The sequence below is a fragment of the Diaporthe citri genome (assembly GCF_014595645.1).
Source record: "Diaporthe citri strain NFHF-8-4 chromosome Unknown scaffold_13, whole genome shotgun sequence".
Taxonomy (NCBI): domain Eukaryota; kingdom Fungi; phylum Ascomycota; class Sordariomycetes; order Diaporthales; family Diaporthaceae; genus Diaporthe; species Diaporthe citri.
Window position 1 is genome coordinate 451,175 of NW_025064858.1, and position 15,759 is coordinate 466,933.

Here is a 15,759-nt window from a genome sequence, read left to right on the forward strand (position 1 = left end):
CCATTGGTGTGGAAGAGTGTCCCACTCGGCGATCAAGTTTTAGTTTGGCAATGACGACGCTGTTGATGATGCTACCGAAGGCTCCTATTGTTCCTGCAGGGCGACAAGAACATGTGGCGTGCCGGGTCGGCAATGCTCACGCACAACTCCAAGGAGCCATGGATCTGCACGCACTATTTGATGCCCGATGTTGTGGGATTATAGTAGGTCAGCAATCCCTCGCCACGGTCATGTGCATGTACAGCGGATGGGTAACTAACTGGGACAAAATGCCAAGGCTCCTTGGCGAGGTGTTGTAGTGCTCCAGGCTGTACGGGAGCAAGAAAGAAATATCAATATGTTCAAATGGGTCGAAGCACAGGACGTCTGTCTTCTTTGCATACATTCTTGCAGCCAAATATACGGCAGACCAAATTAATTGGTAACATCTCTGGGATGTCTCTATAATTCTAGTGACCTACGAGAGGCAAAAGGTTCGGCCAACTGAGGCCTACGTCCTATTATATGGCAGTTTAGATAGCAGGTTGGGCTCCGGGTTGGGTGGTAGGCTAGGTTCCAGTGTGTGGTAGGTTCGGTTCCAGGTTGGGCGGTAGGTTCGGTTCCAGTTTGTGTGGGGAAGGTTCGGTTCCAGGTTGGGTGGTAGGTTCGGTTCCAGGTTGCGGGTGGCAGGTAGGTTAGATGGTGATAGGTAGGTTAGATGGCAGGCTAGATGGTAGGCTAGATCCCAGCTGCCCCTGATCTTTAAATGTTTTTCTTAAATTGAATTTAGATTCTTGACCACTGTACTATCCTCTTTTTTCCCCCTTCATGGGGCAGCTGGTGCTAGAAACAATCTCAATGACCTTATGTATGCTGGTCTAATGACCGGTTGGTGTCATGGTGGCTAGTGCTTCGTGCTAGCTCGATAGCTCCAGGCCGGACTGACTGAACACTTCTATTAAGACCGGTAATCAAATTCCTCATAATCTGATTGACTCTAACAACACAGATGGTTTGAGCGAGCTGTTAGAAGAAAGCACCATAGAATCTTAAAATACATGGAAGGTATGCCCCCTTCTGCGCCCGTTATCAAGGCAAAAGAATATGCGCCTTGGTTTATGTACATTCCAATAGTAGACATCACCCCGGTGTAGACAGTCGTTAAGAAAATCCGCAGCGGCAGTCATGTACTTGATTTCGAAGCCGGCCGATCAACCTCAATCCCCCCCCCCCGGACCGTCATCACTGGAATCCAAGCCGCCGCCAGCAGCCTTCTTTTGGAGACGGGCGGGGACGCCTACGACGATGCAGGTGATGACGCATGCGGCACCAGCGGTAGCCGTGGCGATTGCAAAGGGGATCCGGAGGCCGTCCATATACGCGAGCAAGATCCCGGGGATCTGGTCGGCGGGGAACGCTTCATGGATCTCGGACACGCCCGTGGCGATGAGCTTGGCCGGGTCAACGTCTGGTGCAGTGACGGCCAGCGTCTTAAGCATCTGATTAACGAATGCGCACTGTGCGGCAGACAGGAGGATGGCACCGGCGATTGTTTCCGAGACTGTTGTGGGGGATGACAGAAACTATGTCAGTAAAACATCCCTGGGTAGATAATACTATGCTTGACGAATTCCCCAGCCAAGTCTGGCATTACCGGCGCACATACCAGATGGGATGAACTCCAGTCTTGCCATGTTGAGCAATCAAACTTCATCCACGGCGTCGGGTTCGTGTCATGCGCCGTCTTTCCTTTGTATGGCGCTCGTGCAAATTGTTTCCAACTAACATTTCCGACTACAAACAGAGCCTTCCTTCCGTGGCACCGACTATTCCTGCGCCTGCACTAGATGCTGCCCCAGGGGGAGTGCGGCTACCGTGGCGCTCTTCCCTACTGGGACGAGCAGAGAGACCTCGAGGTTTATGGGACAATAGATCAGGCCCCGATCTGGGGATCTGATGAGTACAGCTTCGGAACCAACGGGTTGAACATCACCAACGGGACCAACTGCGTTATCGACGGTGCTTTCGCCAACACGACGCTCCGCATGGACCAGGTCTGGGGCGTGGACTACTACGATGAGTACTGCCTGGCCCGCGAGTGGAACCAGACCGCCTGGGAGTTTGCAAACCAATCATACGTCGATACGTGCTTTGCCATGACCACTTACAACGAAGCCAACTTTTGCTACGTGGACTCACCGTACTCGTGTGGGCACTTGGCCACTGGTGGAACTGTAAGCTTACCCAAAGACTTCAACCCGAGAATGCTGGGAGTAAGAAAGCGCAGATTTGGCTGACCGAGTTCTAGATGGAGAACCAAAACGCGAGCCCGGGAGACCCTGTCTTCTTCCTTCATCACGCCAGCCTCGACCGCCTGTGGCAGAAGTGGCAGGAGGCAAATCTAACAGCGCGCCTGACGGACATGAGTGGCCAGCTTGTCCCACCTGTGACCATCATGGAGCAGAACCGGTGGCTGTACCCATCTGCTGCCTACCTCGACTACGACGGGGACGCAGGCAACGACACGACCCTCAACCATGTGCTCTGGATGGGAGGTATTATCGCCAAACACACCATCGCTGAGGTCATGAACCTTAAAGGAGACTCGATCTGTGCCGAATACATAGACGCCGAGTAGCCGAGTCTGGTCTTTCGTTGGGGGCCAACGTTTTTACAACACCAAGAAATCACGAGAATGGAAAGACCATCACGCGTTTTCAATCATAGAAGATAGAACATAGAAAATAGACCACAGATGATTAGCATATAGGCATGTAGCACAGCAGAGAGCAGCGGGTGAGTAGAATTAAAATTGATCCTGCTCGTTCTCAGTGCGATCTTGAAGTGATTGCCAGTCGTCGCGGTACTGTGTTATTGACACGTGAAGGAGGTCGCGTCATTGGGGTCCGAACCGACAAAGGTGAGCTGCCGAGGATACAGGCATAAACCGACTTCTCTAGTGGCATTCGTATCACCAACAGCCGGTCCTGTAGCGGGTATGGTGTCAGGGGCTGTGCCATTCTCAACCCAAGCGAGTAGGGCATCGAAGATGGTAAGGTGAGGGTCGAGACCTGGGCCCAGACCACAATGCTCTACTCCGGGCGCGAGGAAGAATCGGTAGTAATCCGTGATGTTTGGATTAAACTCTGTCGCTCGGTCGTAATAGTCGACCGTTCCGTGGTAAGTGATGAGTTGGTCTGCCATGCCGTGCCAGGTGAGCAGTTTAGTTCCCGCATTTTGCAGGTCAGTCAAGTCGGGATTGTCCGTTCCAATGACGGAGGAGTACTGCGCAACGGATGCGCGGTACAGCTTATCATAGTCCGCCCTGCTTAAGCTACTTAGATCCAGCGACGTGTTCTTCGCTACAAACACTTTGAGCCAGTCCGCGGCGATGGGAAAAGGGACGACCGTGCAGTTATCCGCGGTATCGCACGTTGTGTTCAGGAGTCTGAGCAAAGAAGCGTCTTTCGCCATTCCGTACCACTCAAATTTACCCTCCACGGATGTCGGTCCTTGCCATATAGCGTTGACTAGCTCGGCGTGCTTCGCTGTGATAACAACGGATCCGCTTGGCTCAGTGCAGTTGATAGTGGAGTTAACTATGGACTCCGCGTCGAATTCGCACTGTTCTGGAAATGCAATAATTCCATCTTCGACGCCATCTAATCCATCGCATGCATTGATCGCGGCGTTAGTGAAGGCGTCCAGCACGCACGCAGGAGGTATGGTGTCTGTTGGCAGTCATTAGCCTCCGCACCCAGGTGTGAGCAACGAACCGACTTACCAAGAAGGTTTGCCATAAGGGGCCCCCAGTACTCTTGTACGATGAAGCGCTGCCAGTTGATCGCAGGGGCTCCAGCCAGGATTCCGTCAAATTGTTCAGGGTGCTGCTGAGCCATGATATGTCCCTGGCGACCACCGGTTGAACAGCCATTATAATAAGAGTACTTTGGAGGCGTGCCATAATACAGCTCGATAGCTAGCTTGCCCAGGGATGCTCCTTCGTCCAATGCGTCCACAGCGAAGTTCCATAACAATGGCCAGTTGACGTTGCCTTCGCTGACTAGACCCCAATCAGCCACCGGCGCGTTATTGTCGTGGCCACCGTCTGTGGCTACCGAGGAGTAGCCCTCCGCGACCGCTGCGAACATGTTGTTTGGATAGCTGGTGCCCCACCCGCCGCCGCCGACCATCTGGAAGCGCTCGTTCCAGTCAGCCGCGAGCAGAGGTAGGCCGATCAATACGTTGACGGTGTCATTCTGGCCAGGATGTGTGTAATGCACCGTAACCTGGCAGAGCTCACTGCCGGCCGAGGAGTCAGCGTACGCCCACCCAGCTTCTACAGTACGCCCACCCAGCTTCCAGCGTTGGCCCACCCAGTACAAGGAAATTGGTTGCATGCGCTATAAAATATTAGTACTGCGGGGTTATTAATAAAGCATAGCTATAGCTATCTTAAAGGGGTCCTATAGCTACCTTAAAGGGGTCCCATAGCTACCCCTTTATTTGCAACTTAAAAGTTACTTCTACTCTCTGCCGCCCTTTGCCGCCCTTTGCGGCCCTCTGCGCCCTCTGCGCCCTCTAAGCGCTCTACGGCCCTTTGGGCGCTCTGCAGCCCTCTGGGCGCTCTGGGGGCTCTGGGGGCTCTGGGCGCTCTGCAGCCCTCTAGGCGCTCTGGGGCCCTCTGGGGGCTCTGGGGGCTCTGGGGGCTCTGGGGGCTCTGGGCGCTCTGGGCGCTCTGGGCGCTCTGGGGGCTCTGGGCGCTCTGCAGCCCTCTAGGCGCTCTGGGGCCCTCTGGGGGCTCTGGGGGCTCTGGGGGCTCTGGGGGCTCTGGGGGCTCTGGGCGCTCTGGGCGCTCTGGGCGCTCTGGGCGCTCTGGGCGCTCTGGGGCCCTCTGGGCTTTTTAGGCTTGTATTTTTAAAGTATTGCTTAAATTGGAAAATAGCTACCCTGGCTTATTAAAAACCCCGCAGTACTTGCATTTTAATGCGGATGCAGCTAATTTTCCTTGTACTGGGTGGGCCAACGCTGGAAGCTGGGTGGGCGTACTGTAGAAGCTGGGTGGGCGTACGCTGACTCCCGGCCGAGGACTCCGACGAGGCCGTGGTGTTGACGAGCACATCCAGGGATGATACCTCGACATTGGGCAAAGTCAGAGATTGAAAGGTCGATGGATCACAGGCAACGGCACGCGCATTGGTGAGTCCCGCTGAGGCTGGAGAAAGGCTGGCAAGGAAAGAAGAAGGCATTTTGATGGTCCAGGAGCTTGACGCAACGAGAAAGGCCAGACAAAGATCCAGGAGTTTGACCACGGGCCCGAGAAGGTTCTGAAAGTCGCTCACCGGCCGTATATCTGGTGAGTCAACACCACCCCTCAACACGGGAGATCCCAAGATGGATTCCCCTAGGCTCGGATACATCGCGTCCCTCTGGCGCAATCTCCGACGAAAAAAAACACGCTGGGATACCCTGCGCGCAGCTTTCCGTGCTCGATCTGCGCTGGTTCGTCCCGTTTCTGTCGCTTTTCCGAAGGGGGAGACACCGCCCAGCCTGCCAGCTAATCCAAGACATCCGTCGGCAATTGTACCCGGCAAGGGCCTCACGAGCTAGACGTCAAGTCGCTGCGGCGTTTTCCTTGTACACCGCGTCGTCGTACTTGTCAACCAGGGCAAATGCCTGGAGGTGGGTTGGGCGGCTGGGGTTGCTGCGGGGTACCCCAGATTTCCCCGGATTGCCCTAGACTTGATTCATCTGAGATACGAGATAGGCTGTGAAAATCTCATCACACTGCGAAGTCCCATAGAGAATTACCACCGGGTAGAAAAACTAGACCTTGGGTCTCTAGAAGTTTGGCTGCTGCTGTGGAGTATTCTCTTTCTGCTCGTTCCGCTATACCGGACGACAAATTCCGATAATCTAACGGAAAGATCAGAATTCTAACACGCTCCCCAACGGTGAGCGACGTCGCGCCACTGGGCAGCTGAAACTCACGACAACATCTTGATATTTATATTAACAAAGCTTGTAGACTTGGATTGACAGTGATTTACTGACCAAAGGCTAGTGCAGGATGGCAATCTTGGGCTCGACCTTTAGTAACGGAGTAAAACCAATATGATAAAGTTCTATTATTACAACAACTTTTCCAATGGTCGACATATCTAGGCAGTCATTCTCTGGGCCTCTATATGACATAACAAAATAGACTCCACGACTATCTCGCGTCACAAGCGTATTACCAATAACTGTGACGCATCAAAATTCCGGGTTCAAGGTTACGGGCCAAGAGTGCCATGACTCACAGCCGTCTCCGGCTGACTATCATCCAGTAAGCCAGAGTCTCCAGACTGTGCTCGCCAATCCGGTCGACTAGATCCAACCGTAGTGGGCATGCTGGACATGGCTGATTTTTCTTGTGGCTGCTCGTTTAGTCCTTGAGCTCCGCTGCTATGCGACCTTGACGTGGCGAGCTTGCCCTTCACAAAAAGACGGATGAATGGCACGCTGGCAGCCATGATGAGACTGGCTATTTCTGCCGCCGTCCAGATAATGAGATTCCTAACCTCGTCTGTGTTTGTTAGAGAAGGGTAGACAATCAGAAGGATAATATTTGCGGAGATTACTAACAGGTGAAATCCATTTTGGCCATGAGGAGTACGTTGGCTGTTTTGGCGAGCCCCATTATACCGGAACTGTCCAGGGGCGTCAGATGCTATCGCCTTTCAGTCTCGTATCAACCAACACTTACACGATTCCCAGACTCATAGCAATTGCGACGCCAACTTTGTCCTTCGTTCTCATTTGCATGGGTAAAATGATGACCCAAGCTAACACGGCGAGAATGATATCCGCAACCCCAGACCAGGCTTTGGAGGTAATTGGCGCGAGTCAATGAAGTGTTACACGAGTTTGATGCACTGAAAGCCACTTACCGGCTGAGAAAACATTATAATTGGCTGCAATTAGGTTGGTCCAACACCACATTTGTTTCGGCGACACAGTGAGACCTGTCCCGTCACATTCCAGGAAGCTGAGGATGATTCCCACGTCCATCAGTACGTTGACGGATACCAGTAGACACCACACCACTACTCTCATGCAATCTCGTGTCGATCTTACAATTCTCAGCATTGTAAGAGCCCAAGATGTCTTCGTTAAAGCACAGGCCAGTATGGCGCAAGCTGTACCTGTACGGGTGAGCATGTGCATTTTCGGAAGGTTCGCTGGGTCTATCTCCCAGATGTGCTTGCCGACACCGAGGTCGATCAGGACCGTACCACAACCATGATCTGCGCCTGAAAGCATCTAGTGATATCCGGATGTCAGCAAGAAGGTGGAACACGGGCTCGTGTACGAAAAAAAAACAAGAGGAATAACGGACAAACGCAAAAATCATGACCCAATCATCCCACCATAGCCTGCCACCTCCACGGCACCTGCAGTACACTCGGAGTCCAAGGAAGACGCCCGAAATGGCAAACAGTAGCCATAATATGAATACCATGGAGGTGCAGCGATCCATCGTGGCAAGGTTGCCGTCGAAGACAGTGAAAACAAGTCAAGAAGTGAGTAATGGGAGACCAAGGGAAGTCCCTCAAGGGGTGCGAGGTAGTTGACAGGTTGAAAAAGAGTGACGTGCTTGACCAGTCCCTCGGGAACGAAGAAATCGTCCAGCGTCTTCTAGTAATCGATGAACAAAGGAGATCTAGACCTGTCACATGTTGACATTCCATCGTAGCTGAATCGGTCCGTGAGGCTTTGCGGCAATGGCGAGTCCCAGTCTGTCTTAGTATCTGATTTGGTTGGTCCGGTTGGAGACATCACAGCGAGACAAGCTCGTTTTCAGTTACACACTCTTGAAATGGCGTCTAAAAATTAGCGTTCTGGGTAAGGCATGCTAGCGACTGACGGACCGAAGGCTTAGCTCCTGACAAAGTAGGGGTGCACAGATCATGTTGCGGTATGGACAGTCAATCGAGCGATGGGTGCGTAATCTGGCCATCCCCCCCAGCTTGAGGACGAAAGTTAGAAAGCTTAGATGTTTGAAATATTCCAGTGATAACGAACAATCGAGCTTCTAAATACAGTGCATGTTAAATTGCTTGCGACGTGCATGTAGCTTTGGTTTCCTCCTAGCGTTGATCTTTCCTTCGGCTGGTGTAGTGGTTCAGATTTGAGGGCCTAGTCTCGAATATCCCATTCTTTGGCTAAGGCCGCCTTCCACTCCTCGACCGTAGTCTCCTGTCCCTCCCCCTCTTCCGCGTACAAAATCTCCAGGATCTTCTCGTCGCTCTCCAAGGCTCTCACTTCATTTGGGATCCGTACAGTCTTCGCTCGCGGCCCGACATACATATCTCGTCCAAGAGGTGGTATTCTCAACCATCGATGATGAGGGCTGCACGTTGTGATCACCACAGAGTCCTGGGGATCGCGCAACCGCCCGAAACAACCTTCGCAAAAGTCTTTATCCACACAGTAAATGCAGTGAAAGAACTCCCCGTAGAAATCAGCTTTGAAGTCACATCGTCGTCCATCCGGAAGGCGACCGTCACAGAATCTCGTAGCGCTAATAAGACTCTTATCTAGACCAGCTGCGTGCGATCGCTGCAGCGCGGACAGGCGGTTCGCGATAGCGGTGATGCAAATCAAGGCGGTCGCGTCGTCTGTGCCATAACGGTCTTCCGCATTGACTTTTGTCTGTATGTCATCGAGAACAGATTCGATATGCAATTTGGCGGCCTCCAACCGTCGTAGCTGCTGCGAGGCGTCCGGAACCTGGGCCTGGGCAGCCTTGACAGTTTCTCGGGATAGCTTGGTAAGGATGTCCATTCCTCGATCCTTTTCCGTGCCCTCGACTTCGGCAATGTCATGTGGCTCGAAACACAATGCTTCAGTCACAAGATCCGGCTGGCCCGATAGAGACACAGCAACGGCCGCGTTCTTGAGGTCGCCATATTGCGGCAGTGTGCTGGAGATGATTTGGAATCCCAATCTGTCGTTCTCGGGCACCTCATCCGAGAGAATCCATAACGCGAATTTGATCCGTGGGCCCAGAATTGCCCTGGACTGAACGTGGTCACGACGCAGAGCGTACAAGGCGGCAAGATAGCTCGAGGGGTCGGTGATGGTAATCTTAGAATCGACGCCGGCCAGTTCGGACAACGTGCCGATGTCGTCCCGGTGCTCTCCGTCCACCATGTTGTGGAAATAGTGCTTGGCTAGCTCCCTGGTGGCATCCTGTCTCACGACAGAGGCATTGGAACCTCCAACGCCAGAGAGCTGATCCCGGCATTCCAACCACAGCTTCACAGCCGCGCCGACGGGTTCGATATCCCCTGGTGAGACCTCGTGCTTGTATGCCGCAATGGCCCTATAGTAAAGCAACACGCCGCGGGATTCGTCTTCGGCAAAGCGTGCATCGCTCAGCGGCTCTGATGCCCGGTACGCACCGAGCTCAGCATTGGCCGTCGCCGTTTCCAGAGCTCGAACGATGCCTTTGAAAAGATCTCGATGACCCCTCGGCACCGCAAATATCTTGGACATGATATGATCACGATCGCCGTCTCGCGCGATCATCTTGAGAACATTGACCATGCTCCCCTTTCCATCTTCATGAGTCAGTAAGCTTTGAAAAAGCGTCACTTTCACCTCAGGGTCCGGGAGGTCCAACACGGCTTTCACGTGTCCCAGTTGTCCTTTCATCACCTGACCTTCATCGTCACTCATGCACGCTTCCTGGTAATGGTGCGCGGCCTTTTGCGTATCCTCGGCTTTGTAAGAATACTCGCCCAGCCTTAAATGCAAATCGGCGAAGTCATGCTTGTCGGGCTTTGGCGTGGCACCGTCTTGGTCCGCTTTATCAAGCGCCATTTCTACCTGCGCGATGGCGTCCGGGATTTTGTCCAGGCAAAAATAGGTTTCTCCAATGCCGCGGTAGCAGCCAGCTGGGGCTCCCTTGTCTGAGGGCTTGTCTGTAGAGTGACATGACGGTTTCGGCTTTGCTTCCCTGTGAGGACGCGACCTCGGCGAGTCGCTCGTACCAGAGGGAATCGAGGGCTGAATTGGGCAGAGTCAGGTAGTCTTGGCACCACTTGCTCACTTCCCCCCAGTCGATCTCGGCGGAGGAGCTGACACTGGAGCTAGATGAACTTGCATCACCATCAGTGGTGTTATCTGAGAGGTTTTTGGTGTCCTGGTGCGAGGGAATGGTCAGTAGAGCTCTGTGTTCCATTTTGGGGGCTTCTAGATCAGAGGGGTGGTCTCGAACGGGAGCCACACAGAACTCACCACCTTCATGAACTCTTTGATCCAATTATACGCATTCTGCACATCCCAACTCCTCTCCCCTCAGAAGACCTTTCACAACCGTTTCCACCACTGCTTTCAAAAAGCCTCTCACTGGATTCGCTTCCTGTACCTCATCGAGCCACTTCGGCGCCAGCCTCCGCAGTTGAACCGCCGAGTCCATCAACCACGTCTTGACCTGCCTTATTTTTTCCTCGGTCCAGTATGTTGTCTTGAAACTTTCCATGTGTCGTGTAAAGACTTGTTCATCCTTGAACAAGTTGTACAGACTTCGTCCAATCTCCAGCCTCTGGCCAGGCATCAGGCTACCCTTCTCTTCGTCCTCAAGGTGGCGGAGCCGGTCCAGGTGGTACGGCAGCCAGAAGACGAGAAACGGTCCAATAACTTTGGTTTGGCCTGTAGGCTCGTCTGTCAGGTAATCCAAAGCCCGCGTCACGATGGTGTGGTGAGCCTCAAATTCGTCCACGTCGATGGTGTTGTGGCTGGTGTTCGAGGCGGCGTCGAAATCAAACTTGAAGTTGTGCCGAATCGCCTGTTGTGCAAGGTCCCAGAAGAAGTGCCCGCACATTTCCTGGTCCACGTCATTGATCTTGATCGACATACTGATTGTTGGCCGCGAGGACCTGCCAGAGTCGGGTGCCTTCCTTCTGACGTAGCCTTCGACATTGTCCTGGCCGTAGACGCAGTCACCGTCGATCTTGAGGACGGCTGAGTATTTATTGGTGATTATGTATTCCAGCGACGCTAGAGGAGACTTTATGCCTGAGGAGAGATACTTCACGGTTGTCATCGATCAGCATGTGCAAGTTGAGGCTTCTCTGACAGCAAGAACATACCATAGCAGACTCCAGCTGGTCCAAGGTCAAAGCTGTCTTGCTGAAGAGAACCCATTTCAGCAGCTCGTTGAGGTCACTGATCTCTTGCCCCGTCAAGGAGCGTTGCAACTGATTGATAGCCACCTCGTGACTGTTGATTGATCCTGTCAGCATCTTGTCCAAGTCCTTGATAGCCGTACGCGTGCTCAAGATACGAATCACGTTGTCCATCCCGAATTTCAATAGGGAATAACTTCCGCCCACGCTCTTCGGTAATTTGTCGAGAACCTTCTCCCTTGCCATTTCCCGGTCCGAGCCGGGCTCCGCATGCTGCAGCAGCCCTCGGATGCTGAGCTGCTCATTGATGATGATGCGCATGTCTGGCCCATTGTACTGCTCCATTCGGACCCGTAGCGCGTTCCCCATGCTGGGACCGCTCAAGGACTTGTCCATCCCGCTCAAAAGCACGCGCACACGCCTCATCGGTTGCCCCGCCAGCTTCGAGCTGAATATCAAGTTGACCAGCATTTCAGCCTGGCGATCTGGCAGGTTCTCCAGGCCGTCGAATACAAGATAGTATGTGGCCCCCGACCCCGTTGCTCCAATCTTCAGGTCCGTCCATAGGCGTTCAAGGCTCGCCGTTCCCCTTAGCGTGACGGAACCCTCATCGCATGCTTTGCTCAGTGCCTTCCGTACGCTGTCGTCGACCCTCGCGATCTGGAAGGCCATATATTTCAAGACATAGCGCACGCTATCTCTCTCATCTTCTGATCTCTTCGCACTGGCTGGGAAAAAGTAGTGTGCGACGTATGTGCGGTCCTTGGACTCCTCTAGGCGCTTGGTAATTATGGCTGAGACCGAGGACTTGCCCGAGGACGGTGGCCCCGACACAATGAGGACGTGAGAGGTCTCCTTCTGATCCTTCGACTCTGTCCAACACTTATACGATTTATGTTCTGTTATCCATGATCCAGTACCATTGAAGCACTTCGCGAATATGTTGGTGCAAGTCTGCGTGGACTTTGTGTCCAGACGTACTGTGGACGGCACGCTGAGGCTGTCACGGATCCTTTCGAGGGCCTTTTTCCGGTCGGTGTCATCTTTGAAGGACTGCAGTCTTTTCTGTGTCTCCTCAAATGTCTTGTTGAAGACGATGAACTGCTCAAGAATCTGCACCATGTCCTTCCGCGTGTCAACCACCTGAGCGAGCGTGATGGTTCCCTCGATTTCATGCTTCCGCTGTAGGGCGTCCTTGAACTTGGTCATCTCTCCATTCAGGCCGGAGTCATCGTCAAAGATCGACTTGAAATCTTGTCGCAACCTTTTCCACCTGCTCCCCTGCCGGTACTTGACCACGTGGGCGCACAGCTTGACGAAGCTGACCATGACGGTCCGAATTTCCTGGAGGAGTAAACCGTCGAGAGACGCGTCGATACTTTCCATTGAATCGTAAATTCGAAACTGAGACAGGGACGTCGACACCTTTCCGAAGACGTCATTGATGGCATCGTGGTAGCCCTTGATGGCTAAAGGAATGTCGAACACAAAGCAAAGCGCGTTACTGGTGATGTCCGCGGCCCCGGCAGGGACAAACCCCTAGAATCGTCAGCTTCCACCTGGCTGCAGATAATAAGCACTGCGACATACAAGCGAAGAAGCTTTGGAGGCGACTCCGACAAGCATCTTTAAGTACTTCAGCGAGTCGAGTCCGACTCTTTTCGCCTTGTCCCACTTCTCTTCCTGCTCGGGGTCGAAGCCACCTGCAACCTTGCTGACGCTCTCAATCTTCTTCTGCACATCGTCGAAAGACTTCACGTCACCTCTGAGAAGGGACTCGCCACAGATATCTTTGAAACCATCGATGGCTTCGTCCCATATTGCCGTCATGCCTATCTCCCCGCCCAAAGCCGTCTTTCTCGTCGCTTCGGGTGACTGCTGCGCCATTGCTTTGTAACAATAGTGGTAGTCAAGTAGATGGAAAGTAGGACTGAGGTAGCAACGGCCAAAAAGATTGACAGAGAACGAGGACTGCCAGGTCTGATTATCTGTAAGGAAAGACAGGCTATAGGTGGACTCATTCTATGGGGCACAGAGGCAGACTCTATCACGACGATCGTAGCCTCTTTCGCTCATCGGTTGGTCGCCTGCATCACACTGTTGACCAATGAGGAACTGTTCCAGGTCGCGCTGAAGACGAGGATTAAGGCTCTGCGCCTCTTTAGGTCATCAAGCACGACGATCCTGGTCAATTCTTCTATACGGAAACTGTTGGGAGGTCTCTCGTACGTACGATAATCGTATGGGAAGCAATTATGTATTAGTGTTATTCTGTCTAAGTTTTAAGAGGTTATATGCCCCGGAGGGGATAACTAAAATAGCCTTTTAAATATAAGAATTATACTTACCAATACTTATAGTTTTTCTCTTTTTTTAATAAGTATATATAATCTTTATTATAATTAATAATTTTTATTATAATTAACCTTAAAATTATAATTTATTATATATTAAATATATATAATCTTTATTATAAAAAAATATTATTAAAAAAGCTTAAAATTATAACTTATAAATTTTAAAATAAATTTTAATAACTTTTATTATTATATTACTTTTTAAACTTATAATTATTATTATTATATTATTCCTTAAATATTATATTTATTATTCTTAATATTTAGCTTTTAGGATTGCTTTTTTATAAAAATTATTAATTTTTATATTATAGCCTTAATTTTAAATTTCTTTTTTATAAAGAAAGTTAATATTTATAAAGTTAATGCTAAATTCTTTAGCTTATATTTATTTTTATTATATATCTTTATAATATAAATATTATTATTTTTATTTTTACTTTTATTATTAAAATATATTTAATATTATTTTAAATTAATTTCCTTTAGCTACTTTTTATTTTTTTAAAATTAAGCATTATAAATAGCTTAATTATTTATTATTTCCTTTTCTTAGTTTTTATTATTTTTTTTAATTTCCTTAATAATTATCTTTTATTTAAATTATTTAAGTAATAATATATATTTTTTAATAAATTCCTTTATATATAAGCTTTATATATACTTATTAATAATTTAATATAAAAAGTTTTAAAATTAAGTTAATATAATAATTTAATTCTTTAATAATTAAATCTTTTTAATTTAATATATATAAAAGATATTTTAAATTAAAACTTTTATTAAGTTATTTATTATAAAAATTATAATAATTTAATATTTAAAATAATAATTACCTTAATAATTCTTATTATTAAAAATATTATATAGTTTTATATTAAAAATTTTAATGCTTTTAATATAAATATATAGCTTTTTAACTATATTATTAAAAAATATTTACTTATTTTAATATTACAAGTTATTAATAATTTAAATAATAACTATTATAATAATATTATTTAAAAAAAGTATTTTAGCTTAAGCTATAATTATAATTTTTAATTTATTAATTTTAATAATTCCTTAGGAGTTTATCTTAATAAGCAGCTTACTTTTTTTAATGCTTAGCATAAAAGTAAAGTTAAAAGCAATTTTTATAATTTTTATTAAGATTTTATTAACTTAATTTTAATTATTTTTATTATTAATAATAATTAAATTATTATTAATATTAAATAAATAAAAATTATTATTATTAATATTCTTATTAATATTTATTAACTAAATAAATAAATAAAGGTTATTATTATTAATATTCTTATTAATATTTATTAAATAAGCATTATTAATAATAATCTTGCTATAAGAATTAATAAAATTAATAAGCTTATCTTTATCTTTATTAATTAAGGCAATTTTAACTTTTCTTATAGCCTTAATAATAATTTTAATCTTTATTTTATTACTTAATAAAAATATAATTATAATATTTATTTTATTAATTAAAGTTATAATTATAATATTTATTTTATTAATTAAGATTATAATTATAATATTTATTTTATTAATTAAGGTTATAATTATAATATTTATAAGAAAATTTTAATTTTATTTAAGAGTTATAATAAGGCTACTTTTAATATTAATTATATTAATAATAGCTATATTAATAATTATATTAAATATATCCTTAATATAAAAAGTAAATATAATATTTATTAAATAATTTTACTTATTATTATTATTTTTATAAAGTAAATTAATAAAAATATTAAATAATTTTTATAAGTTATTATTAATATTCTTTATTATAATAAAAAAAAAGATTTTATAAAAATTTAATAATTAAAATAAATATTTATAATATAAAACTTTATAATTATTATATATATAATAATTATTAATTTATTTTTTAATTATAAGAAAAATTAATAAATTATAAATAAATTTAATAAAAATTAATTTTAATATTATTATTAATAAATAATAATAAAAACTAATAATAATAATAAGGTTAACTTTAAAATAATAATTATTAATAATATTAATAATTATAAGGTTATTTTTATATATAATAAAGTATTAAGAAAGTATTAATTAAAATATAAAAGATTAAAATTTATATTAAGGGTTTAAGTTTAAAAAGTATAAAGTTTTATAATTAATAGCGGTAAGGTTAAAAGAAAAAGATATTAACGGTAAGTTGCTCCTTTCTTAATAAAAAGGGGCTATTTTAAGTTTCTTAACCAATTCATTTATTTATA

At 46.6% G+C, this 15,759-nt stretch overlaps 4 protein-coding genes across 4 annotated transcripts; 1 reads left to right on the forward strand and 3 right to left on the reverse strand.

Moving 5' to 3' along the window:
* Positions 1-1,196: 1,196 nt before the first annotated feature.
* INS49_004864 (uncharacterized protein) lies at positions 1,197-1,673 on the reverse strand (the record flags this gene model as incomplete). The annotated part of the gene is made up of 2 exons (XM_043165651.1): positions 1,197-1,540; positions 1,646-1,673. The coding sequence occupies 2 exons, from the start codon at positions 1,671-1,673 to the stop codon at positions 1,197-1,199; spliced, it is 372 nt and encodes a 123-aa protein (XP_043017780.1).
* A 153-nt stretch (positions 1,674-1,826) lies between these two features.
* INS49_004865 (uncharacterized protein) lies at positions 1,827-2,617 on the forward strand (the record flags this gene model as incomplete). Its single annotated transcript, XM_043165652.1, has 2 exons — positions 1,827-2,213; positions 2,288-2,617. 2 exons carry the CDS (start codon positions 1,827-1,829, stop codon positions 2,615-2,617), a joined length of 717 nt encoding a protein of 238 aa, XP_043017781.1.
* Positions 2,618-2,850: 233 nt separating this feature from the next.
* On the reverse strand, positions 2,851-6,744 carry INS49_004866 (uncharacterized protein; the record flags this gene model as incomplete). Its single annotated transcript, XM_043165653.1, has 5 exons — positions 2,851-3,710; positions 3,764-4,382; positions 6,282-6,547; positions 6,607-6,671; positions 6,728-6,744. 5 exons carry the CDS (start codon positions 6,742-6,744, stop codon positions 2,851-2,853), a joined length of 1,827 nt encoding a protein of 608 aa, XP_043017782.1.
* A 1,416-nt stretch (positions 6,745-8,160) lies between these two features.
* INS49_004867 (uncharacterized protein) lies at positions 8,161-13,043 on the reverse strand (the record flags this gene model as incomplete). Its single annotated transcript, XM_043165654.1, has 7 exons — positions 8,161-8,312; positions 8,655-9,950; positions 10,020-10,035; positions 10,079-10,171; positions 10,379-11,059; positions 11,121-12,695; positions 12,747-13,043. The coding sequence occupies 7 exons, from the start codon at positions 13,041-13,043 to the stop codon at positions 8,161-8,163; spliced, it is 4,110 nt and encodes a 1,369-aa protein (XP_043017783.1).
* Between the last annotated feature and the right edge of the window lie 2,716 nt (positions 13,044-15,759).